Raw genomic sequence first — 24,900 nt, forward strand, 5'->3', positions numbered from 1 at the left:
TATCAACAGATTTCTAAATGAATCTGTCAAGCTTCTTCTAAAATTTATCTAGAAAAGAAATTATGCTGGAATTCCCAAGATAAGTTTCACAAAGAGGAACATGGAGGGCGTGTGTGTGTGTGTGTGTGTCCTCACACACACACAGAAGTTCCTGCTCAACCAGATAATAAAATATGCAATTATAAATATACAGTAATTAGATATACAGTAATTAGGGTATTGCCAGAAGAATAGAGGAGTAGATCAGGAAAACAGAACAGAGAGTTAAAAACTGGACCAGTGTATGAATAAGAATTTAGTACCTGAAAGCAGGTTTTTAAATGTAATAGGAAAGAGATGAATTATAATGATTGCTAGTGACAAATTGTCCATTTATTTAGGACAAAATGGTAGATCCCACTTCATACGAATCACAAAAATGATCCAGATGGATTAAAAATGTAAATTTTAGCCAGGCATGGTGGCTCATGCCTGTAATCCCAATGCTTTGGGAGGCCGAGGTGGGTGGATCACCTGTGCTCAGAAGTTCAAGACTGGCCTGGGCAAAATGGTGAAATCTTATCGCTACTAAAAATACAAAAAAAAAAAAAAAAGCTAGCTGTGCTGGCACATGCCTGTGGTCCCAGCTACTCAGGAGGCTGAGGTGGGAGGATCGCTTGAGCCTGGGAGGTGAAGGTTGCAGTGAGCTGAGACTGTGCCACTGCACTTCAGCCTGGATGACAGAGTGAGACCCCGTCTCAAAAAAACAAAACAAAACAAAAGTACACTGTAAAAGCAAAACTGTAAAAATAGTTTAAGGAAATACATGAAAATATAGATTCAACTGCTTGGTAAGAAAACCTTCTTGAACAAAACATAAACAAAAAGGTTATAAGTGAGGAAAGAATGGATAATTTTCACTACTTCAGGATTTAGGACCTCTATGGTGAAAAGGATACAATAAACAGTTAAAAGGCTGACAACAGACTGAGGAATATATTTACAACATACACACCATATCAAATAACATCTAGAATATATAAGGAATTCCTAAAGATTTTTTTTAAAAAAAGAGCCTGATAGAAAAATGGGCAAATGACCTAACAGTCAATTCCTTAGAGAGGAAATATAAATGCTCCCAAATGTGAAAAGATGGTTAACTGTACCAGTAATCATGCAAATGAAAATTAACAATGAGACACCAGTATTATCACAATACATTGACAAAAATTGAAAAGTGCCAGTTAAGGTGAGAAAAAATTAATCTTCCTTTATAGTAATATATAGTATATATAACATATATAGTAATATATATAGTATATATAACATATATAGTAATATATATAGTATATATAACATATATAGTAATATATATAGTATATATAACATATATAGTAATATATATAGTATATATAACATATATAGTAATATATAGTATATATAACATATATAGTAATATATATAGTATATATAACATATATAGTAATATATATAGTATATATAACATATATAGTAATATATATAGGAATATTAATTTCTATTAATATGTGTGGCAGTATTTTTTTTTTTTTTGAGACGGAGTTTTACTCTTGTTGCCCAGGCTGGAGTGCAATGGCACGATCTTGGCCTACTGCAACCTCCACCCCCCAGGTTCAAGTAATTCTCTTGTCTCAGCCTCCCGAGTAGCTGGGATTACAGGCACCTGCCACCACGCTTGGCTAATTTTGTATTTTTAGTAGAGACAGTGTTTCGCCTGTTGGCCAGGCTGGTCTCCAATTCCTGAGCTCAGGTGATCTGCTCACCTCAGCCTCCCAAAGTGCTAAGATTAGAGGCGTGAGCGACTGCATCCGGCCATGGCAGTATTATATATAACATACATATACTAAGTGTGGAAGTAGAGTGGTAGCTTTTTGGAACGTCAGTTTGGCATTATCTATAAATATTTATTTAAAATGAGCATACTACCTCTCAAATGAGCAAATTTACTTCTTCTTGTCCACCCTAGCAAACCCTTATACATGTTTTATAGGAAATATGTTCAAGGTTATCCTTTACAGTATTGTTTGTCATGGCAAAATAAAAACATCATAAATGTCTATCCATATTTAGTAATTAAATGTCAACCACTGTTGCAGAGACAACTGTCTTCCAACCTTGAGTTTCTGGATTTTATTTCATGGCATGTCAGAAGATAATTCCAAACTTGAAATTCTTTGACTCTAAGTTTTCGATTGTAACTTAAAAGGCAGTTTGGTTAAATTTTAGATCCAGCAGCAGAATGACATGCTGTGTTATAATAAAAGTATTTAATCAAACAACATTTTTAATTAAGAAACTGTGCAGGGTGCTAGGGGCAAACTTTAAAAAAAAAAAAAAAGAGGATGGAGCACTTTCTTCAGAGATCTTACAATCCATAGAATAAAATTCAATATATGAGTGGGTGCTAACATAAGTGACAAGGGAGTACCACTTCCTGAAGATGTACCAAAAATGGATGGGTCATTGAAGGCAGTAGTAACCAGTGAGACCTACAGGCAGGAAGGCAAATTTATTTAGTCATTTAACAGATATGTATTAAGAATCTGTTATAGGACAGGAACTATGGTAGGCAACTGGCTCTAATGTTGAAACAGGAAAGACATGTCCTGGAAGGATGAATAACAATTGGATATTCGGAAAAGAACAGGAAAGCCTTCCAAATTAGAAGTGCACAAATAAGTAAAATACATGGGTGTGAGAATGAGTAGAATGTACATATGGGGTAGGAGGATACTACCACTTCAATAAGAGCAGGGTGTAGTGGGAAATAAATTGGTTAAGAAAAATAAGATTGGATTATTGAAAGGCTTAAATTGTCAGACAGAAGAAATTAAAAGAAACTTTACTGAGTGCCTAGCAAATGTCAAGCACTTTCACATCCACGATCTCATTTATTTCTGAGAATAACTCTTCCCACTCCCCACCCACGACTGTGCAATTCAAAGAAAAACAAAACACAACAATGTTTTACCTGTTCATGGGGATGTTGGCATGGAATGAGTAAAACATGATGGAAGATTTGGAGCTTGAGAAAGTGATGATCCCCTTGACGGGCAGAATATTGGAGAGAGGAAGGTGACTTGGGAGGGGGCACATGAGAAATAATGATTTAGTTTGTGGGGACATTGGGACTTAGAAATGACAGGAATATATTCAGGCCACCTTGCTGCCTATTTAATCATATTTCAGCCACTTCAACTACTGACAACAAAACAAGTAGTTTGAGTGTTTCCACTCTTCATCACAGTCCTAAGTGGAAACTTTCTATCTATTGCAAAATTTCAGCCTTTCAACTAAAGTCACTCTGGCTGTAAGCTTAAAAGCTTTAGTGCCCTATTTCTAGAGGACATAATCACGTTACAATCACCATTAACAAAGCCTTCATACTTTGTATAAATAGAATTAACTAAGTTAATGTATCCATTGTACATTTTAGTTCATACATTTGAGCAAGCAAGAAATACAACAATTTTTTCAACGTTGGAATGTAATTTCTGTTTAATGTCAAGCTAACACGTTTAATGTCAAGCTATTGTAGTGTTAATTTCTCTTTACCACCTCTCTAGCTCTCTCCCTACTCCTAGTCCAGGGAATGTTTTCTCATTTTGGGAAGAGAGCACAGAAAGCCTTGCAGTTACTTTGATGTTATATCCCAGTTAGTCTACATTTATTCTATTGTCCAGATTGTAAGTCCTTTCTTTTCCTCCAACAGCCAAGAAAATTCCTTTCTTTCTACCACATCATTATTTTTTTCTGAAGCAATGAGCAACTCACTGACTAAATTGGGAAAAGGCCACAGGTACAAAAAAGTACCAGGAAAAACCATCAGTTAATATTGTCATCAGTTAATATGTTCCACCACATATTCTCACTTATAATTTGCATTTCTCCAAAATTATTTCTCACCTAATCAAGAATTAATCATAAGAATAACATTTATTAGGCATTTGCTATGTGCTAGGCACTGTGCCAAGCACATTGCAAAAATTATTCAACTATCCTTCAAGGTTGCTGTTAAGCTCTTTACTTGTATCTACAGGAGGTAATTAGGCTTCTGGAAGGAATATTCTCAGCAAAGCTGAGTTATTTGGCCTTCTCTACTCAGTTAAACTTCATAAAAATTAAAGTAAGTAACAGAACTATTCCAGAAAAGAATAAATAAAAGCCTAGTCCCCAGTAACTTTAGTTTTTATGGAAATTTTGCTATCTTTGCACTTGAAGAAGGAAATGATGAGGAAGAGAGAATAAAAGACTACGAAATATCTTTTCAAGACACTGACACTAAATTATAGACTTTCAGAACATCGACTATATTTTAATTTATATAACTAAGCCATTAGCCTATTACCAAATATATAAAAATACATTAAAATGTATCTGTATTTAGAGACCTTGAAACATCCAGGTCTGGTCTAATTATGTAGAAATAATGATTGTAAATCATTTGTTAAGAGAGGAATGGAATAACTCCCTTCTATGCATGCAATTCTTACTGTATGGATGTTACAATTATTATATGACTGAGATGGCTCTCTAGGAAACCAAGGTGTTCTCAGAGCATAGAGGTTGGGGGCAGTAATACCCATCACCCTCATCATGTCAGGGCTCTGGGTAAGAGAAAAGCTGTGTCCTTCAGAATGGGAAGAGCTTAGGTGAGTGACAGTTAGAATTTGTATTCCTGCCCTTAATGCCAGACAGAACCAGGTGTTAAGGAAAGTTGCCCCCATATGGTTGAAAGTAAGATGGCCCTCCCACCAGAGAGTGGGGAAAGGTTCTTGTGAAATTCTACCAGGAAAAGGAATGAGCTGGGACCAGGCAGAAGGCAGTTGAGATATTATAACCAGAGATCTGTCAGTGTATATAGGACTGTGTCTGTGCCTTTTACATATTTTTTTCTTCTTTCTTGAATTACTAAATCTGTTTTGAAAATGCCAGTCAGTTTTACATGTGGTAAGGGGAACCAAGAAAAGAGGTTTCAAGGGAAAGGGGGTAGGAGCAGTGATCAGAGCGAGAAAAAGCCAGAGAGAAAGTAAAGTTCAGCAGGAGCTGCTTCTTTCAGGGCTTACAAAGTGTAGCTTCTTCACTTTATTTCAATAAGGGAAGTGCTTTTCTCACAGATGCTAATGCTACTTCCTTTAAAAAGACAGGTTTCTGCTGGGCATGGTGGCTCGCTCCTGTAATCCCAGCACTTTGGGAGGCCGAGGCAGGTGGATCACGAGGTCAGGAGTTCAAGACTAGCCTGGTCAATATGGTGAAACCCCATCTCTACTAAAAATACAAAAATTAGCTGGGTGTGGTAGCCCATGCCTGTAGTTCTGGCAACTCGGGAGGCTGAGGTAGAAGAATCACTTGAACCCGGGAGGCAGAGATTGCAGTGAGCTGAGATTGTGCCACTGCACTCCATCCTGGGTGACACAGCGAGATTCCATCTCAAAAAACAACAACAACAACAACAACAACAACAAAAAACATAGGTCTCTGGTAACAGAGAAAGAGAGGGGAACTTACATTTGTTATTAAAGTGCCATGTATTTAATAAAACACCAAACAATTTAAACTTTGATTCTATTCTGTCTTCACACATACTCCAGAAGGTAGGAACAGTATTTCTATTCCCATTTTATAGAAAACTGAGGCTCAGGGAGGTTAAATAACTTAATAATTTTATCCAACTTCTTCACATGGTTAAATAAGAAAATATGAAATGACTATTTCTAAACATCATTCAGTGGCTGGGCGCAGCGGCTCACACCTGTAATCCCAGCACTTTGGGAGGCCGGGGTGGGCGGATCGCCTGAGGTCAGGAGTTTGTAACCAGCCTGGCCAAGACAGTGAAACCTCATCTCTACTAAAAACAGAAAAATTAGCTGGGTGTGGTAACGGGCGCCTGTAATCCCTGCTACTCGAGAGGCTGAGGCAGGAGAATCGCTTGAACCTAGGAGGCGGAGGTTGCAGTGAGCTGAGATTGTGCCATTGCACTCCAGCCTGGGCGACAGAGCAAAACTCCGTCTCAAAAAAATAAGAAAGAAGAAATTAGAAACAAGAAGAAAGAGGAGGAAGAAGAGGGAAGAAGAAGGAAGAAGAAGAAGTAAACAAACATCAGTTGGTGATGTCCAAAAATAAGCATCTCACAAATTAAACTAATAAAGAATCTAGAGTCATACATGCATACTTTGTTTTCTTGCCCTTCACTTTATAGCACTTCACAGATGCTGCATTTTTTACAATTTGAAGGTTTGTGGCAACCCTGTGTTGAGCAAGTCTATCGGCACCATTTCCCAACAGCATGTGCACATTTCATTTCTCTGTCACATTTGGTAATTCTCATAATATTCCAAAAGTTTTCTTTATTATTATATCTCTTACAGTGGTCTGTGATCAGTGATTTTTTTTTTTTTTTTTTTGAGACAGAATCTCGCTCTTGTCACCCAAGCTGGAGTGCAGTGGTGGTGCAACCTTGGCTCACTGCAATCTCCGCTTCCCAGGTTCAAGTGATTCTCCTGCCTCAGCCTCCCAAGTAGCTGGGACTACAGGCGCATGCCACCACACCCAGCTAATTTTTGTGTTTTTAGTAGAGACGGGGTTTCGCCACGTTGGCCAGGATGGTCTTGATCTCTTGACCTCGTGATCTGGCTGCCTCCACTTCCCAAAGTGCTGGGATTACAGGCGTGAGCCACTGTGCCCGGCCAGAGACTTGTAGGTTTTTAAGGAGATGGGTGTCTTGATGAAAACAGTACTTAGGGAAAATTATTCTAAGGGTAGATGGAAATTAGATTAAAATGAGAACAATTAAATATATTAGAAGGCTATTGTATGAATGCAGGCATGAAATGACTGGGTCTGATTTATGCTGTGCTTTCCTCAGAAAACTAAGTACTCACCCAACAAAAATCCCATTGGGAGAATTTTCTCTGGGCCCTCGTAGTGCAAATCATCTCTCTTCTTCTATGTTTTGCCAGTTTTCTCCCCATTTCTGGTACTTACTGTCTGCACACTTCTAGTCATTTATTCCCAGCCTGACCTGCTCTTGTAACTTAGTCCCAGGTTTTAGAATCATCCTTGTTGCCAGGTTGGCCTCTTACTATTTGTCTCATCTCTGCCTGTTACTTGTGTTTTTCTGCTTTCCATTCATCACAGTGTGATTCCCAGGGCTTTACTTCGTAAGTGGCAGCCTATATGGGAATCAGCACATTATCCCTTCCTACTTCCTGACCTCCTGCACCCACAGCTGTCCACTCCAAACTCCCCACTGGCCCAGCTCAACCCTCACATCATGCCAGAGAGAAGAGGTGAAGACTGAGCACTGAGAAATACAAAATCATTAGGGGACTCAAAACAAAAGAGAAACTCTCAAACGGGTTTAGAAGGAAGGAGGATATCGGAGATAGTATAAGGTCACAGAAGCTGGTGTACAACAGCATCTAAAAAGACTGTAAAGCTAAGCAAATATGTCTGGGGGATGTCATTGAATGAGACAAGAAAAAGAGGTCATTACTGGCCTTTAGGAAAGAAGTTATCTATGTGAAAAGGTTAAAAGCTAGATTTCAAGGATGTAAAGTAGAAAAAAAAGGCTACTAAGAAGCACAGATGGCCGCCAGCACTCTGGGAAGCCGAGGTGCGTGGATCACCTGAGGTCTCGGAAGTTTGAGACCAGCCTGGCCAACACAGAGAAACCCCGTCTCTACTAAAAGTACAAAATTAGCCGGGGGTGGTGGTGCCTGCCTATAATCCCAGCTACTCGGGAGGCTGAGGCAGGAGAATTGCTTGAACCTGGGAGGTGGACGTTGCAGTGAGCTGAGATTGCGCTATTACACTCCAGCCTGGGCAACAAGTGTGAAACTCTGTCTCAAAAAAAAAAAAAGAAGAGAGAGCAGATAGCAGAGCACACCACACATTTACAATGTGCTCAATAAAAAAGGGCAGGTTGCATTTGGGGGTGGGGTGGGGTGGGGTCCTTGGGCTGGCTCTTCCTATGCTGTCAATTTCTTACACAGAAGCAAGGATTGCAAAGACTCCAAATTCAAACTTGGCCTCCCAGGTTTTTAATAAAGATATATTTGACAAAATAGGGGGACAGAACATATTTTCTTTAACTGTTAGCTTGATTGATGACATTTAAATATTTAGACATATAGGCCAGGTGCGGTGGCTCACGATTGTTTAGATTGGGGAAACTGCCAAATATTTCAATCTCAGCTCACTGTAACCCCAGCACTTTCGGAGGCCGAGGCGGGTGGATCATGAGGTCAGGAGTTCAAGACCGGCCTGGCCAACATGGTGAAACCCCGTCTCTACTAAAAATACAAAAAAAATTAGCTGGGCGTGGTGGCACATGCCTGTAATCCCAACTACTCGGGAGGCTGCGGCAGGAGAATCACTTGAACCCAGGAGGCAGAGGTTGTAGTGAGCTGAGATGGTGCCTTTGCACTCCAGCCTGGGTGACAGAGCAAGAGTCCATCTCAAGGAAAAATATATATATATTTAGACATACAGAATGTGGACTCCCGTTTGTAGTCCTACTCTAGGCTATGCAAATATTAGGGTCAGGCCTCTGGTAACAGGGGTGAAGGTAGAGGAAAATGGTTTTTTTGCTTTTTAATTGTTATTCTCATTTTTATTTTTTATTTTTGATGTGGAGTCTCACTCTGTTTCCCAGGCAAGAGTACAGTGGTTCAATCTCAGCTCACTGCAGCCTCTGCCTCCCAGGTCCAAGCAATTCTCCTGCCTCGGCCCCCCGAATAGCTGGGACTACAGGCATACGCCACCACGCCTGCCTAATATTTGTATTTTTAGTAGAGACGGGGTTTCACCATGTTGGCCAGGCTGGTCTCGAACTCCTGACCTCAGGTGATCTGCCCACCTTGGCCTCCCAAAGTGCTGGGATTACAGGCGTGAGCCACCGCACCTGGCCTATTGTTACTCTGATTTTTTGTTTGTTTTTTGCTGCTCCAGATTGTTTAGATTGGGGAAACTGCCAAATATTTCAAGGAAATGAGAAAGAATATAAGAGAATGAGAAAGTCAAGATATTGGCTAGCAAGGGTTGATGAACAGAACAGTAGTCCTTGGAAGTTAAGTAAGGTGAGTGAACTGGATGGAGTTAGACAACACCAGGGACAAAAAGGAGGTGAGTCTACACTAGGGAAATAAATGGTGAAGCCAGGAGTTAAAGCATTTTGAAACTCTCATGAGAAATTAGATCTGGAAAGAACTATAATAGAGAGTTTTTTTTTAAATCTTCTTCTTCTTCTTCTTCTTCTTCTTCTTCTTCTTCTTCTTCTTCTTCTTCTTCTTCTTCTTCTTCTTCTTCTTCCTCTTCTTCCTCTTCTTCCTCTTCTTTTTTTTTTTTTTTTTTTTTTTTGAGATGGAGTCTTGCTCTGTTGCCCAGGCTGGAGTGCAGTGGCATGATCTTGGCTCACTGGAACTCCACCTCCAGGGTTCAAGCAATTCTCCTGCCTCAGCCTCCCAAGTAGCTGGGATTACAGGTGCATGCCACCATGCCCAGGTAATTTTTGTATTTTTTTAGTAGAGATGGGATTTCACCATGTTGGCCAGGTGGGTCTTGAACTTCTGACCTTGTGATCTGCCTGCCTCGACCTCCCAAAGTGCTGGAATTACAGGCGTGAGCCACTGTGCCTGGCCGATATTTTATTCTTCTAATCGTTTTCTCAATGCTAGGAATATATTCTATACGATTTATTTTGTCATTAGTTATTGGTCTACCTTAGCTTCAGAGAATTGAGATTTTTGAACCAAGAAGTCCTAATAGGCTGAAAACACAGAATCATTTCAGTTGTCAATTGCTGCATTAACAACCCAAAACTTAGTGAGTGCAAACAACAATGATTTATTACTCCTCATAATCTCATAATTCTGTGGGTTGACTGGGTGGTTTTTCACTGATCTCATTTGGGCTCACTGTCATGCAGTTTCATGCAGCTGGTGGTCAGCAGAGACAGCTAGGATGGCTGGGCCTCTCGGTCCACATGGTCTGTTATTCCTTGCTTCTTCAGGACATGGTGGTCTCACAGCATTGCTCTAGGAGGGTAAAGGAGGCTGCAAGGCCTAAGGACTAGCCTTGGAAGTTGAAGTGTCATCTGCCACATTTCAATTGGTCAAAGCAAGTCAAAACAGCAGCCCAGACATAAGGAGTGGGAAAAAATAATCTCCATCTCTCGATGGGAGGACTGGGCAAAGTCACATTGCAAAGCGATATGAATACAAGGAGTTGTGATTCCCTGGGGGCCATTGTTGTAACAATCTACAATAGTCCACCCTTAGGCCTCAACGATTCATGTCTCTTTCATGAATCTCATCCTCCCAAAATTGCCCAAGTCTCATTTTATCATATCATCAAGCTCAGAATCCATGATCTCATGGTCTGTATAAAGTCAAGATGTCGATGAAATTCCTTAGGTATAGTTCTTTAATTCAGGCACCTGTAAACTAAAAAGACAAGTTATTCCCCTATGCCTTCATGTACCCAATGTACACTGGAGAGACAGCAAAACCACATTAGACACTGCTGTCCCAAAAGGAGAGACATACTAGTCACTTCCGGAGAGACATACTAGTCACTGGTCCATGGCAATTTGGAGATCTAGCCAGGTGCATGTTGGAAGATACTCCAGGGACAGGCAATGTTTATTAATTAGGGCCCAGTTCTACCCTCTGGAAGTGGTTCCCTAATGTATGGTTCTGTTTGGCTCCTGGCAATACCCTCTGGGCTTGGCTCTGCCTTCTGAGTCGTCCTTCGTTTTACACAAGAATTGGCCCATGTTTGTGGCTGAGTAGCTTTCTCATGCTGTCTCCTATTCCTAGAAAGATGGAGGCCCAGAGGCCTCTTCTCATTTTGAGCTGTCTCAATTTCTTTTAACCCAAGCTAGTGGCTTTTGTTCAACACAACCCTTTTAAAAATCTTATAACTCTTCTATGAATCTGATGGGCTTCCCCTCCATGCCCCAAAAACCACATGGGCAATTCTTTTGGAGGCAGTAGGCTGTAGTGCTAGCTTCTTCCCTACCACTTCAGAATTCTTCTATCTCAGTGGAAGGGAAGGAGTAAATCAAAGCTGTAGTGTGCATAGGATGGTGTGTTTCATGTTATGTAAATTGATGTGTCCCATAAAATGTTCTGCATAAATCAGATTTTTGTTTTTTAAAAAATGGAGTTTATGTCATTACAGAAACTTGCCACTTAAAATCAACCTATTGTGAATCCTTTGGTAAGGTTTGCAGTAGCAATGGTGTAGAAAGAAGAGCTCTGGAGTCAGACCTGCATTTGAATCCCACTCTGCCCTGTGACCTTGGACAAGTGACTTATTCTCACTTGGTGAGAACACAGATATTCTGTGCTTGCTATTTTGGTGGGTTGTTACGGAGATTGAAGATAAAGTATCTAAAGAATCTAGCATATAATAAATTACACTTAGAGCTATAATTCTAGAGCTGAATGAAACTTTAGTCCCCTTCCAAGACTAACTCCACATCAGACATTTTTTATGGTATACACTATTATATATATTTATTTATTCATGATGATAATGAGCTACTGATCTATTATGTGCATTATGAAACATATCCCTAAAATAGAGATAATGAAGGAGATTTTTTAAAGCCTCAGGCAAGTAGATCTAATATTTTCTTCCTGCACCCGGTAGATTGTGGTTTTTTACAGGGAGTGCTTGAATTTGTGGGAATTTCAGCATCCTGTAGGGGAAGTGATAAAACAGTGGTGCAGATCTCCGGCAATCACCAATGTTTCTCAAGTGGTACAAAACAAGCTACTCTAAAGTATTATGGGACACATTATTTGTAACAGAATGTTTTCCCTAATAGCCAATGGAAACTTCTTTTTCTTTAGGTAAAAAATCTAAAAGCCTGAAATTTAGAAAATAAACACGCTTTTAAGTTTCAAAACTGTTTTGGCTTGTACACCTTCTGCTGGAAATAATGAACAATTGCTGTTATCTTCATATTATGTTTTAAGCTACTGAATAGTTAATTCCTTCAGTTATATGCTTATGCTTCCTTCCATTTCCCTAATTCTTTTACCTACACTTATCCTACTTTTGATTACTGCTTTTAGCCCTGTAATTTTCATGTTACTCTTTGACCACTGACAGTTTGATTTTCTGGACCAGTGTATAATATAAACTTTACTCCATTTAATATCTATAATTTTCTCCTCTCACTCAAATACACATGACACTTTGTACTTCTGTGTCTGTACGTTCTGTACATACTAACTCATTTTATTCTGTGTACTTTGGGGAATATAATAATGGGAATCTACCAAATCATATTGCTTTTTCTAGTTTACTTTTTCTAGTTGTGATAATGGAGTTTAAAAACTGCTAGACATTTTATGTGACTATAATATCAGTCACAATGTCTGATTTCTAATACACAAATATAATTAGGCTAAGGAATTTTCTTTGAAAGATACTGTAATTGAGAGATGTCACATTACAGGCAAAGCATTAATAAGTACTAGTAACATGAATTCTCTAATTATGCTTTACTTGCCATAGTCCCTTTTAAACTACTAATGTGTTAGGTTGGTGCAAAAGTAATTGTGGTTTTGGGCTGTGAATTTTAAATAATTATAACTAGGCTCAAACACATCTTTATTAATCAAAATAAGAACCATTGCAATCAACACATTTTTGCCAAGGAGAAATAAGTTTGTTTATTCCCATAGTGTAAAAATCCATGCTTCAGGATTCGACAAACTCTTGGAAAGCATTTTCTGAATCTTGCTGGTTGTGGAGGCATTTTCCCCGCAAAAAGTTGTCCAGATGTTTGAAGAAGTGGTAGTCGGTTGGCGACAGGTCAGGTGAATATGGCGGATGAGGCAAAACTTCAAAGCCCAATTCGTTTGACTTTTGAAGCTTTGGTTGTATGACGAGCGGTCAGGCCTTGGGCTGGAGAAGAATTGGGCCCTTTCTGTTGACAAATGCTGGCTCAGGCATTGCAGTTTTCGGTGCATCTCTTCGATTTGCTGAGCATACTTCTCAGATGTCATGGTTTCACTGGGATTCAGAAAGCTGTAGTGGATGAGACCGGCAGCAGACCACCAAACAGTGACCATGACCATTTTTGGGTGCAAGTTTGGCTTTGGGAAGTGCTTTGGAGCTCCTTCCTGGTCCAACCACTGAGCTGGTCGTCACTGGTTGTCATATAAAATCCACTTTTCGTTGCCCATCACAATCCGATCGAGAAATGGTTCGTTGTTAAGAGAAGAGGACACTTTAAAATGATGATTTTTCAAATTTTCGTTCAGCTCATGAGGCACCCACTTATCAAGCTTTTTCACCTTTCCAATTTGCTTCAACTGCTGAACAACCATAAAATGGTCGACGTTAAGTTCTTTGGCAACTTCCCATGTAGTTTTAACAGGATCAGCTTTGATGACTGCTCCCAATTGGTCGTTCTCAATTTCCGATGGCCGGCCACTATGCTCATCTTCAAGGCTCTTGTCTCCTTTGCAAAACTTTTTTTTTTTTTGAGACAGAGTCTCGCTCTGTCGCCCAGGCTGGAGTGCAGTGGGTCAATCTCAGCTCACTGCAAGCTCTGCCTCCTGGGTAGCTCCCAAGTAGCTGGGACTACAGGCGCCTGCCACCACGCCCGGCTAACTTTTTTTTTTTTGTATTTTTAGTAGAGATGGGCTTTCACCATGTTAGCCAGGATGGTCTCAATCTCCTGACCTCATGATCTGACCACCTCGGCCTCCCAAAGTGCTGGGATTGCAGGCATGAGCCACCGTGCCCAGACCTCCTATGCAGAACTTCTTGAACCACCACTGCACTGTGCGTTCGTTAGCAGTTCCTGGGCCAAATGTGTTGTTGATGTGGCAGGTTGTCTTTGCTGCTTTACGACCCATTTTGAACTCAAATAAGAAAATTGCTCAAGTTTGCTTTTTGTCTAACATCATTCCATAGTCTAAAATAAACATAAAATAAACAGCAAGTAATAAGCAAAAAACATGAAGTGAGAAATGCCCATTAAAATGATGTGTAACATAACCACATTTATTTAAGTAATGTATTCCAATATCAAACGGCAAATTCCAGCAATGCAAAGACTGCAAGTACTTTTACACTCACATGTAATATCCTCAAGGCATCTTAAATCCTTTAAAGAAGTAGGTTCCATATAATAATAATAATAATTTTATATGCCTAACATTTATTAAAAACTATGCATTAAGTACTGTGCTAAATATATAAATGATCTCATTTAAGTATCATAACAATTAATGAAATAGTTACAAAATCAAGACTAGAATATAGGCCTGTTTGACTTAAGGCCAGATGGTAGACCATGAGGCTACATTGCCTCTGATGTTGAGTATTCATGGTCCCAGTATAATCACTCGACAAACTTGGGATAAAGTTTTATTTATAATAACATTTAATAAAACTTATTCATATCTTGAACCTAAGGAACAATCCCAATGTATATAATAGTATCAGATATGTATCATCTTTAAAAGAATTTGGTATGCCTTAATAATGCCTTGCTCACCAGGCAGTTTTTGAGTATTTATTTAAGACAGAGTCTCGCTCTGTCACCCAGGCTTGAGTACAGTGGCACAATTTCCGCTCACTGCAGCCTTGATTTCCCAAGCTCAATGATCCTCCCACCTAAGCCTCCTAAGTAGCTTGGATTTCAGGCTCGTGCCACCATAGCTGGCTAATTTTTGCATTTTTTGTAGAGACAGGGTCTCACTATGTTGCCCAGGCTGGTCTCAAAACTCCTGGGCTCAAGGGAGCCCGCCACCTTGTCCTTCCAAAGTATTGGGTTTACAGGTGTGAGCCGCCATACCCAGCCTAATTTTTATTTAGAATTTGCCAATTATTTCTCTAATTTAACAGAGGAATAAATATGAATCAATCTGGGGCCAGTTCCTGTAAAGTCTAGATTACAAAGTAAACAAAACAGATGTAGAATTGTGAGGCTGCTGCCAAGTACTAAAGTTCACCAGTAAGTGAAAGAATAAAACATCAAATTAATAAATACAATGGGCGGGGCTCAGTGGCTTATGCCTATAATCCCAGCACTTTGGGAAGCTGAGGCAGGTAGATCACCTGAGGTCAGGAGTTCAAGACCAGCCTGGCTAACATGGCAAAAACACCGCCTCCACTGAAAATAGAAAAATTAGCTGGGGGCAGTTGGTGCATGTCTGTAACCCCAGCTACTTGGGAGGCTGAGGCACAAGAACTGCTTGAACACGGAGGCAGAGGTTATAGCGAGCCAATATCATGCCACTACATCCAGCTTGGGTGACAGAGTGAGACTGTGTCCAAGAAAAACCAGTAGAAATAAATAAATTAATAAATAATATGTCAGAAATAAATTTAAAAATTTGTGACCTGTTCTTAAAAGCTTTTGACTTTTTGGAAATACAAAATTTTGACTATTTCATATTGGTTTGTGGTCAAATTCTTCAGCCTGTTAAATGTGAACGTATCACATATTTGCATTTTTTTTACTTCCCAAAACATATGATCATTTTTACAATACATCAAATTTGTTTACAGCAATTGAAAATTTGTCAATCCTAGTAATGTAGTAAAGTTGAAACGTCATGATGTGTTACCCTGTCATCTCACGTTTTCAGACTTGTTTCTCTAAGAAAGTGAAGAAATTTCAAGCACTGTGCAAAAATAAATATGCCAATGATTATGCATGTATTCTATATGATATATATATATAGTCTTTATAAAAAAAGTATTAAAATTGGTTCATTAAAATTTCATTGAAAGTTATTTTCTCAAATTTCAAAGCCTGGTATAATTATCAGTCTACATTTCTCAGATGTTTGTGTCATTCAATTAATTTTTAGTATCTCTCTGACATATGGATGAGTCTATAAAAATATAAAATGTTATATTTCCTCTTCTATGTTTTAATAGCTTCTATTAATAGATGGCACTTATTTATATAGATACATTTAATTAAATACATTTCTAGCTCAGAAAGTTTTCCACTATTGTAATTAGCTCTATGATTTATAGAACTCTTTCATGTTATTAACTCAATTTCAGAATGCTTGATTAAAGTATATAGATTGTCTCTGGTGTCAAGTTCTAGCTTTACAAATTATCAGTGAAGGAATTATTTTTAACACATTATTAGGAACTCTAAATTATAAATTATTGTCAACAATTATTCTTAGAGTTCTAAAAGTTTTCTAGACTTTTTTTAACAAGAAATTGTATTAAGTGAAATTTTAAAAAGAAAATGCTTTTAAATTTTATTTAAAAATTTTGTGTATTGCAGCTATCAAAGCAGAAGAACATAATAAAAGACAAAAGGAAAGAAATATCACCACACAGGTAAATATTTTGCTAAATCTTTACATTTTTTAATAGAAAATTTAGGCTATAGGCACTATTTTTATTCAGGATACTCAGAATTATTAACTATTGTCTCTGTTTTTTTTTAAATTCTCAATCAATATTATTCTTTCATTCATTCAACAAACATTTGCTTAGTCAACTGTGAGAGGATAAGACTGTCTTCAGTCCTGAGTCTTCTAAGTTGTGGACTGTCTGAGGTCCTAAATATTAGATTGGTGCAAAAATAATTGTGGTTTTTGCCATTGCTGTCAATGGTAAAAACTGCAATTACTTTTGCAAAATATTAAGACACAAAGAGCAGAGACCCGCCTGGCTTATAAAGTCACAGATGCTTATTAAACGTTATCAATCTTACGATGTCTTTGCACATTTTGGAAGTAGGGGATTCAAATTTTCAGTTTATTCTCAACCCAGCAATGATTTACTCCTGCAAATATGTCAAGTAAAGAAGTGACTTTCCATCTCACACTGAGTGAAACCAAAGCATTACCATGGCTTGCTTATTGGGCTCTATGGTCTTGCCCTCATGTTTTTTTTTTTTCTCTGATATCAGCTCCTACTACTGTCTCCTTGATGTCACTGCATCTATACTGGGCTCCATGCTGTTCCTCAGAAACCCCAGGCATGTGCCCCACTTTCCTGTTCTCTGCTTGGAATACCTTTGCACCCAGATGTCCATAGGGCTCCCTTCCTTCACCTTCATCTTTTCAGAAGGTCCTTCCCTGGACCTTCTCTAAATTTACAATCACTCTCTCTAAAATTGCAAGTTCTGTCAAACACCTTCTTCTATACCCCTTCCCTGCTGTATTTTTCTTCTCAAAATTATCACCATGCAACATACAGTATTTTATTATATTTGTTGTCACTCTGCCTCCACTAGAGTACAAACTCCATGAGAGCAAGGGTTTTGTTTGTGGTGTTCATTGCTGTTATCCCCAGCCACTAGAACAGTGCCTGGCACATAGCAGACACTCAATAAATGTTTATTGAATTAATGAGTAAATCTTAAATCCAAATGGAGGAAGTAAACTGAGAAATATTAATACAAATTAAAAACCCCTCTGTACGTTGCAACCTTTTCTAAACCCCTCTGAATATAGCTCCTCTCTTATCACTATAACTACCACATCCCATAATTAGCAGTGGGATTATTATTAGCAGAAATAGATGTGAGCTTCACCTAAATCTCAGTTTGTCTTCAGGCAAGTGGAGAATGAAGGAACATCCATTTCATCAGGTCATCTTGCTTTCTCTTGCGGGCTCTTGGCATCTTGCAAGTCAGTGCCTGCTGAATAACCTGAAATGCCCTTTGGAATCCTCTTACTGCTTGAGAACAAGGATGCTGCCCAGACCCATAAGCATCCACCCAATGTCCAGCATTAGAAGATGAGACCTCCAGAGTAAAGATGGGAATAGGCCCCTTCCAACCTTGTAAAGCCTGGGACAAAAGAAAACTAAGAACTATTCTAAGATATTTCAGAATATTAGAAAGTAAAACAAAACAAAACACATACAAAACAAAACACTACCTTTGTGTCAAAGATTAGGCGTAAATGTTCCAGGGTAGCCTGTTTGTAGATTGTATATCTCACTCAATTCCATTGGCCCAAGCACAGATGGCAGAAGTGAAAAGCCCAAAGACTGCAAACACCTCTACTGCAAAGTGCCCATATATGCGTGCTATCCTACAACCAGAATAGAGTATCCTCAGCTCACTGAACTTGCCATAGTGTTTCATGACTCCTTGGCAATGAGCAGGATACTATTTGGCTGAAAGCACCCTCTCTCCATCTCTACCCCCAATGTAGGCTTGGCAAATTCTGGTTATCTTCCATAATAATTACCATTTACACTGTAATTTTAAAAACACACTCACCTAAGTGGAGCTGCTCTTTCCATAGTTTTTCTCTCTTTCTGGCTTTATAACTCTACAACTTGCAAAAAAAAAAAAAAAAAGTCATCTACTCCTCCATTTCCCGACAAAAACTTTTTGAAAACACACATACACACATGAAAAAAATGTGTAAAGATCATTTGTCTTGTGTTAAGGATCTAATTTTTTCAGGGGTTCTGTGTGCTATTTCATTCCACGTTAAAGAATGATCCTGATTACAAAGGTAATAAACCCCCAGCTATGTAATGTACTATCGGGAAGTAACTGAGGCCCCCTAAGAGAGCAACTCAAGTGTATGGCTGAGGGACCATTATTGTTGTAGGACTTTCTCCTTAGTTCAGCTAAAAACAGGGTCCTTGTCACACGACCATGAAAAATTAGGCTCGCAGACACTTTGAAGGGTGAGAAGGGCAGGGTTTATTGGGTGAAAAGGAAAAAAGTGGGGGAAACAGAGACTTTCAGCAAAGCGAGAGAGTGTACTTCCCGCCAGTGGGCTCACAAATTAAATCCGGGTTACCAACCCCGGAATAGGAGAGTCTAGACTCCTCCCTGCAAATGGCAGGAACTTCCCGAGGCTTCACCCCATTCACCCAGTATGCAGCCCAGTTGGAGTTTCTCCAGGGACCCTTTTACACTTGGCTGTCTCATTCCCCCTCTGCAGAAGTACATCTAACTTATCCTTAAAATAAGGATAAGGATAAGGACAAAGACTGATCTTAACTGCTTCCTGCTGACAGGGGGCGCTGTTCTGGGGAACGGCAGTTGGAGCTCCCTCAGAGGTCTAGCTAAGGGTCCCCTGCAGAAAGGGCCATCCTCCAAAGCTCCAGTTGCATGACCATTTGGAGTTTGATAGACTGAAGGTGAGAAGAAACAAACCAGGTTATTAGAAAACACGTATCAAAACGAGAAAAAAGGGATGGGTAAGGACACATCAAAAATCCCAAGGCCTTTTACCAGTTTGCACAGGGAGAGGGAGGCCAAAAGCCTGACTGATAAAAAAAACTTTTACCCTTTTGCCAGCATTTCAAGCTTCTGGGTTCCCTTCCGCTGAGCCCAATCCTAAGCCAACCAGTCTAAGGTTTGGGAAATTAACTTTTCCCAATTTGGAGGATGAATCTGACAGGAGTGTCCTGAGTACAGAGACACAATTACCTATCAGTGAAGAGAGGACAGAGGAGGAAAAAAGGAAAAAAGAAGGCTTTCACTGAAAGCCTCCCAGGTTTAAGCAATTCTCCCTGCTCAACCTCCCGAGTAGTAGGGACTACAGGCACACGCCACCACACCCAGCTAATTTTTAAATGTTTAGTAGAGATGGGGTTTCACTATGTTGGCCAGGATGGTCTCAATCTCTTGACCTTGTGATCTGCCCGCCTTGGCCTCCCAAAGTGCTGGGATTACAGGTGTGAGGCACCATGCCCAGCCAAGAGGGCTTTTTTAAAAAAGGAGTCCCAGGGGTTCAGGATGCATTCAAAAGGGGTATAGACTGAAGATGAATGGCTACCCATCTAGAAAGACGGGAGCAGGCATCCCTGGTTCCCTTCTCTTCCTAGCAATACCTGGGGTATGTGAGGGAGAGAAGGAAGAGTGTCCTCTTTCCCTCATCTGTCCTTGAATCATCAAGTCCCAGTGACCTCAGCAGGTGCCATCCATAGGTGCCAAAGTGGCTTGCACCCATGAAGCAGGGAGGGCCTAGATAATAGGAATTAGCTGCTCTCACCTATGTCTCTATCCCACCTACTATCAGTAGCCTTGGAGTTCCCTAGACCTCATTTATGCCATGGATACTAGCATGACCCTTATCCATGAAATGGGAGCTTTGGCTTTATTGGCAGGAATTAGCCCTGCTTACCTGCACTGTCTTTTAACCTCTGTTGTTGTCTGCCTCTGGATTCCTTAGATCCAGTTTCTTTCCTAGGGCTTTGACCTGAAGCTTGGAATTGAGTTTAGGAAAAAATGTGTCTTGGTAGGGGTACATGGACTCCTTATCAGAAGCCAAATGCTGAGGTGAAGGTGTGGAATTGAATCCTCCTCCAACAAGGGAGAGAAAAGCATGTCTTGTGACATGCCCAAATAACTGGTGGCTATAGTTATGCTTGCTAAGATTTGGGTGCATGGTGCTTGGCTTTGGTTAGCTCCCTTGGTCTTCCTTGCGTGATGAGCATCCTGTTTATTTCCATCACCTGGCAGGATTTGCAGGATAATTGCTCAGAACTAGAATATTGATCCATATTTTTACATTACCCATCCCTTTTGTTCTTTCTGAGCTGCAGCTGGAGATTGCTTGGTTGGTTGATTGATTGGTTCGTTCACAGGAACAAGCAGGGGTAGTCTAAAAATATAAGCAAAAACTTAAAAACAACGAATGAGTTTAGAATTTAATGACAAATGTATGATGAGTTTTGAAACATAATTTCTGTCTCTCCAGTCCTCATTTTTGTTAAAAAAACAATCATGATAGGACTGGATTGTTTGCAAAATAGATTATTTGCATAAAGTACAGCAAGAATAACTATTTCTACATAGGCTAGATTTTAGTCTTTTTTTTTTTTTTTTTTTTGAGATGGAGTCTTGCTCTGTTACCCAGGCTAGAGTGCAGTGGCGCGATCTCGGCTTACTGCAAGCTCCGCTTCCCGGGTTCATGCCATTCTCCTGCCTCAGCCTCCAGAGTAGCTGGGACTACAGGCGCCCACCACCACACCCAGCTAATTTTTTGTAGTTTTAGTAGAGACGGGGTTTCACCATGTTAGCCAGGATGGTCTCGATCTCCTGACCTCATGATCCACCCGCCTTGGCCTCCCAAAGTGCTGGGATTACAGGTGTGAGCCACCATGCCCAGCCTATTTTAGTCTTATCTTTGGCCTGATTATTTGCATAAAGTACAGCGAGAATAACTATTTCTATATAGGCCTTTTAGACTGGATTTGATGAAACTCTGTTCCACAAGGAATCTCAGATAAGACCTTTTAACTCTGAGCCCAACCATCCTGAGCCCAACCACTCTCAAATACCTGTGAGTTGTGTGATCCTATCCTCTTAAGGTCCCAAGATAAACTTGGGGCTCCTGGGCCTGTTAGAAAGCGACATTCTTTACTGACTACAGGTCAGGAACCCTGTACAGGGACTGCATAAATGAGGGTATGAGGTCAGTTTTTTTCTCCAGGGGGCTTTTATCAGCTCTGCAAATCAAGCTTGGCTCCTTAAAGGGAATCATATCCTTTCAGTCAAAGCCTTGGGGAAACAACCAGTTTCTCCAGTTGCGTCCTGCCACAAAAGAAAAGTGGATTCTCATTGCTCTGATGCAAATAACTATATTGCCATAAGTTAAAATTACTCACAGATAATTTCTGAATTCTAGAGGAACCTGGCAGAGAGACTAAACATGCTCCAAATTTTGTTCACAGGAGTATATCTTACTCAATTATTAAGGGCCATAAATATTGCAAAATAAGTTTCCTTGACTCTGAAAAACAAAAGGATTGGCAATATTCCAAGCAAAAGTCAAAAAGATTGCTTCAGCTTTCTGAGTTTAGCCCATTTAGTTCTTGATTCACATCATATTCATGAACATTCAGCTCTTCATGAGTCCTGTATATTTTTCTTTATTCCAGTGTTAAAATATCCAAAGTTATTAGAAGCCTGTATTTGAGAGTACCTGTCAAAATTATATAGCTTATTATAAATCGTATTTTGAAAAGGATTAAGACAAGACAGTTGTCTGTGAATAACAAAATGTCTAGGGTAGTTACAGTTAGAAACACAATTGACAAAGAAGTTTGGTTATCTCCATGGTTTACAATAAGTTAGCATAACAACCTTAATTGTCATTGATAGCACATACTCAGACATTAAAATTTTAGCAATCCCATACAATTTTGGAACATATATTAGCATTATTCATGAACATATAATCTAAAGAAGATTGAACATCAGTTTGGCAATCCCATGTCACTAAACAAGTCAAATCATCCTGTTTACCTCTCTTTTCTGGGAACTCCAGGGGCCCTCTGAAGTATCCAATAGCTAGGTGTCAGGAAAGACAATTTTGAAACTGAAGTTTGATTTTGGGAAGCCTGTTAAATATGTTAGCAGTTTAAAACACTTGATGTTATGAAATAGAATTCCAGATTGACGTAAGTTACTTATTTTGCCAAAATGATGAGTCAGAAATTTTAAAGAAGCAAAAAACTTTTATAACCCTTTACAAATTTTGCCAAAGAGCGTATCAGTGCCCTGAGAGTGCCCTGTTGTGCTTTCATTCCAATGCTCAGCCCAGGGAAAAACCACACAATACCCCCCTTGAACCTAGTCAATATGTTCACACCTAGAACTTCTTCCGCAAGATTAATTTCCACAATCCTTCCACCACTTGTTTGAGCCTTCAGCTTTATCCTATCTAATTTAAAACAATTCTTTAACCCTAGGCAAGAATTTACATTTTCATGCCTAAAACACATTTTAGGCTGGGTACAGTGGCTCACACCTGTAATCCCAGCACTTTGGGAGGCAGAGGTGGGCAGATCACTTGAGGTCAGGAATTCGAGACCAACCTGGCCAATGTGGCAAAACCCCATCTCTACCAAAAATACAAAAATTAGCCAGGTGTGATGGCATGGACCTGTAATCCCAGCTACTCGTGAGGCTGAGGCATGAGAATCACTTGAACCTGGGAGGCAGAGGTTGCAGTGAGCTGAGATTGTGCCACTGCACTCCAGCCTGGGTGATACAGTGAAACTATGTCTTAAAAAAAAAAGAACAAAAAAAAACCAAGCCAGGCGCAGTGGCTTACACCTGTAATCCCAGCATTTGAGAGGCTGAGGCGGACGGATCACGAGGTCAGGAGATCGAGACGATCCTGGCTAACATGGTGAAACCCCGTCTCTATTAAAAATACAAAAAATTAGCCGGGTGTGGTGGTGGGTGCCTGTAGTCCCAGCTACTCAGGAGGCTGAGGCAGGAGAATGGCATGAACCAGAGGCAGAGCTTGCAGTGAGCTGAGATCATATCACTGCACTCCAGGATGGGTGACAGAGCGAGACTCCGTCTCAAAAAAAAAAAAAAAAAATTTTATTTTTCTCACACACCTCACATGTAAATCTATTTCCAGTAGTTTCAATTACATGTCATAATGGTAACTTTTAGCAATTTTTAACTTTAACATAAAACCTGGTAAGTTGTTTTAATTGTGTGCTAGGTGCAACCAAGCTTTGACTCCTTCTAGCATTAATTAAGGGCATGGTTAGTTCCATATGTCCCCAGGCTTTACCAGTTGTGGAGCAGACAAGTCAAATAGTTCTCAAAACCCAAAAGGCAGTTTATAACCTTAAAACATTTAACAAGCCTTGCATGTGACCTGCATCATTTAATCCAAAATATTTATATTTTGATGACATTTGCTTTTTACCAATAATCTTTAAGGCTGTTTTTATTTCTCAAAGATTAAAGTCACATGAACTGAAAGTTACCACAGCTTTTATCTTCTCTTTAAAAAATATTTGATCCAAGTGCTTATCTTCCTTTAGGCCAAATTAACTAGAGGTCTTTTTACAGACATCACATACACAACACATATAGAGCTACAAAGACAGGCAGAGGAAAACTCAGCCACCAGGTGGAGCCCTGTAAGAGACAGGGCTAGGAAAACATGCAGATATCAAACCAGAAAGGACTCATTCCCTAAGGCAGGATTGCTAAACAAAGCTTTTCCATGGGGTTACAGGCCATACCCCCAGGATATAAAACAAGGTGGAGGCCTGCTGCAAAGTTTGCTGTGGAAAGACATGCAAAGTACACCAGATTGGGCTACAGCTTAAAACTATCCTCACAAATCCTCTCTCACAATTAAAACTCCACAGAAAATATAAACAGTGATAGTTGGGGTGTCTGGCCTAGTAAAATGTTTTCCAAAAGGAAAAAAAAAGTGGTTAATTAAAAGTTAACTGCTGATAGGGTAGAGAAGAAAAAAGGATGCCAGTGGGGAAGAGCCTCTTATTTTTATGCAAATAGTTCCTCCACCAGAGAGAAGCATTGCAGTGGGACAAAGTTGGACTTCCTGGTTGGGGGAGTAGAGACTCCATGGGTGCATGGTAGGGAAGGCCAGCCAGCTGCATGAGGCCCCTTGGCCATTGGACAGCATGCACACGTGCAGCAGATACGTCCATGCACCTCAGCTAGTAGGAAAGGGCGAGCAGGGAGCTGCCCCACCTAACCATCCCCCACGTGTGCCTGTGGCCATTGGCATGGGCGTGGCCTATATCCAGTATTGTAAAAGAAAAGATAGGTGCTATTACTGTCCTGAAAATAAGAAGAGGAATGCCATAGGACCAGAAGGCTCAGAAGCAACAGTGAGAGGTTTTGAGTCACCATTTTACTCACCCTTCCTTGAACCCCATGTTGGGCTGTTACAGGACTTTCTGCTTAGTTCAACTAAAAACAGGGTCCTTGTAATAACCATGAAAAATTAGGCTCACAGGCACTTTGAAGGGTGAGAAGGGTAGGGTTTATTGGGTGAAAAGAGAAAAAAAGGGGGGGAAACAGGGACTCTCAGCAAAGTGAGAGAGTGTGCTTCCTGCCAGTGGGCTCACAGATTGAATCCCAGGTTACCAATCCTGGGGACAGGAGAGGCC

General features: G+C 39.9%; 1 protein-coding gene across 12 annotated transcripts in view; it reads left to right on the forward strand.

Annotated features, from left to right (window-relative positions):
• SEL1L2 (SEL1L2 adaptor subunit of SYVN1 ubiquitin ligase) overlaps window positions 1-24,900 on the forward strand; it is a 178,726-nt gene that overhangs the window by 38,295 nt on the left and 115,531 nt on the right. For all 12 annotated transcript variants that reach the window (XM_058432734.1, XM_058432735.1, XM_058432742.1 and 9 more), the window contains exon 2: window positions 16,304-16,359. In XM_058432734.1, coding sequence (XP_058288717.1) covers window positions 16,304-16,359 — 56 coding nt within the window. The remainder of the gene's footprint in view (window positions 1-16,303; window positions 16,360-24,900) is intronic.

This window comes from Hylobates moloch, unplaced genomic scaffold, assembly GCF_009828535.3.
Source record: "Hylobates moloch isolate HMO894 unplaced genomic scaffold, HMol_V3 SCAFFOLD_21, whole genome shotgun sequence".
NCBI classification, from domain to species: domain Eukaryota; kingdom Metazoa; phylum Chordata; class Mammalia; order Primates; family Hylobatidae; genus Hylobates; species Hylobates moloch.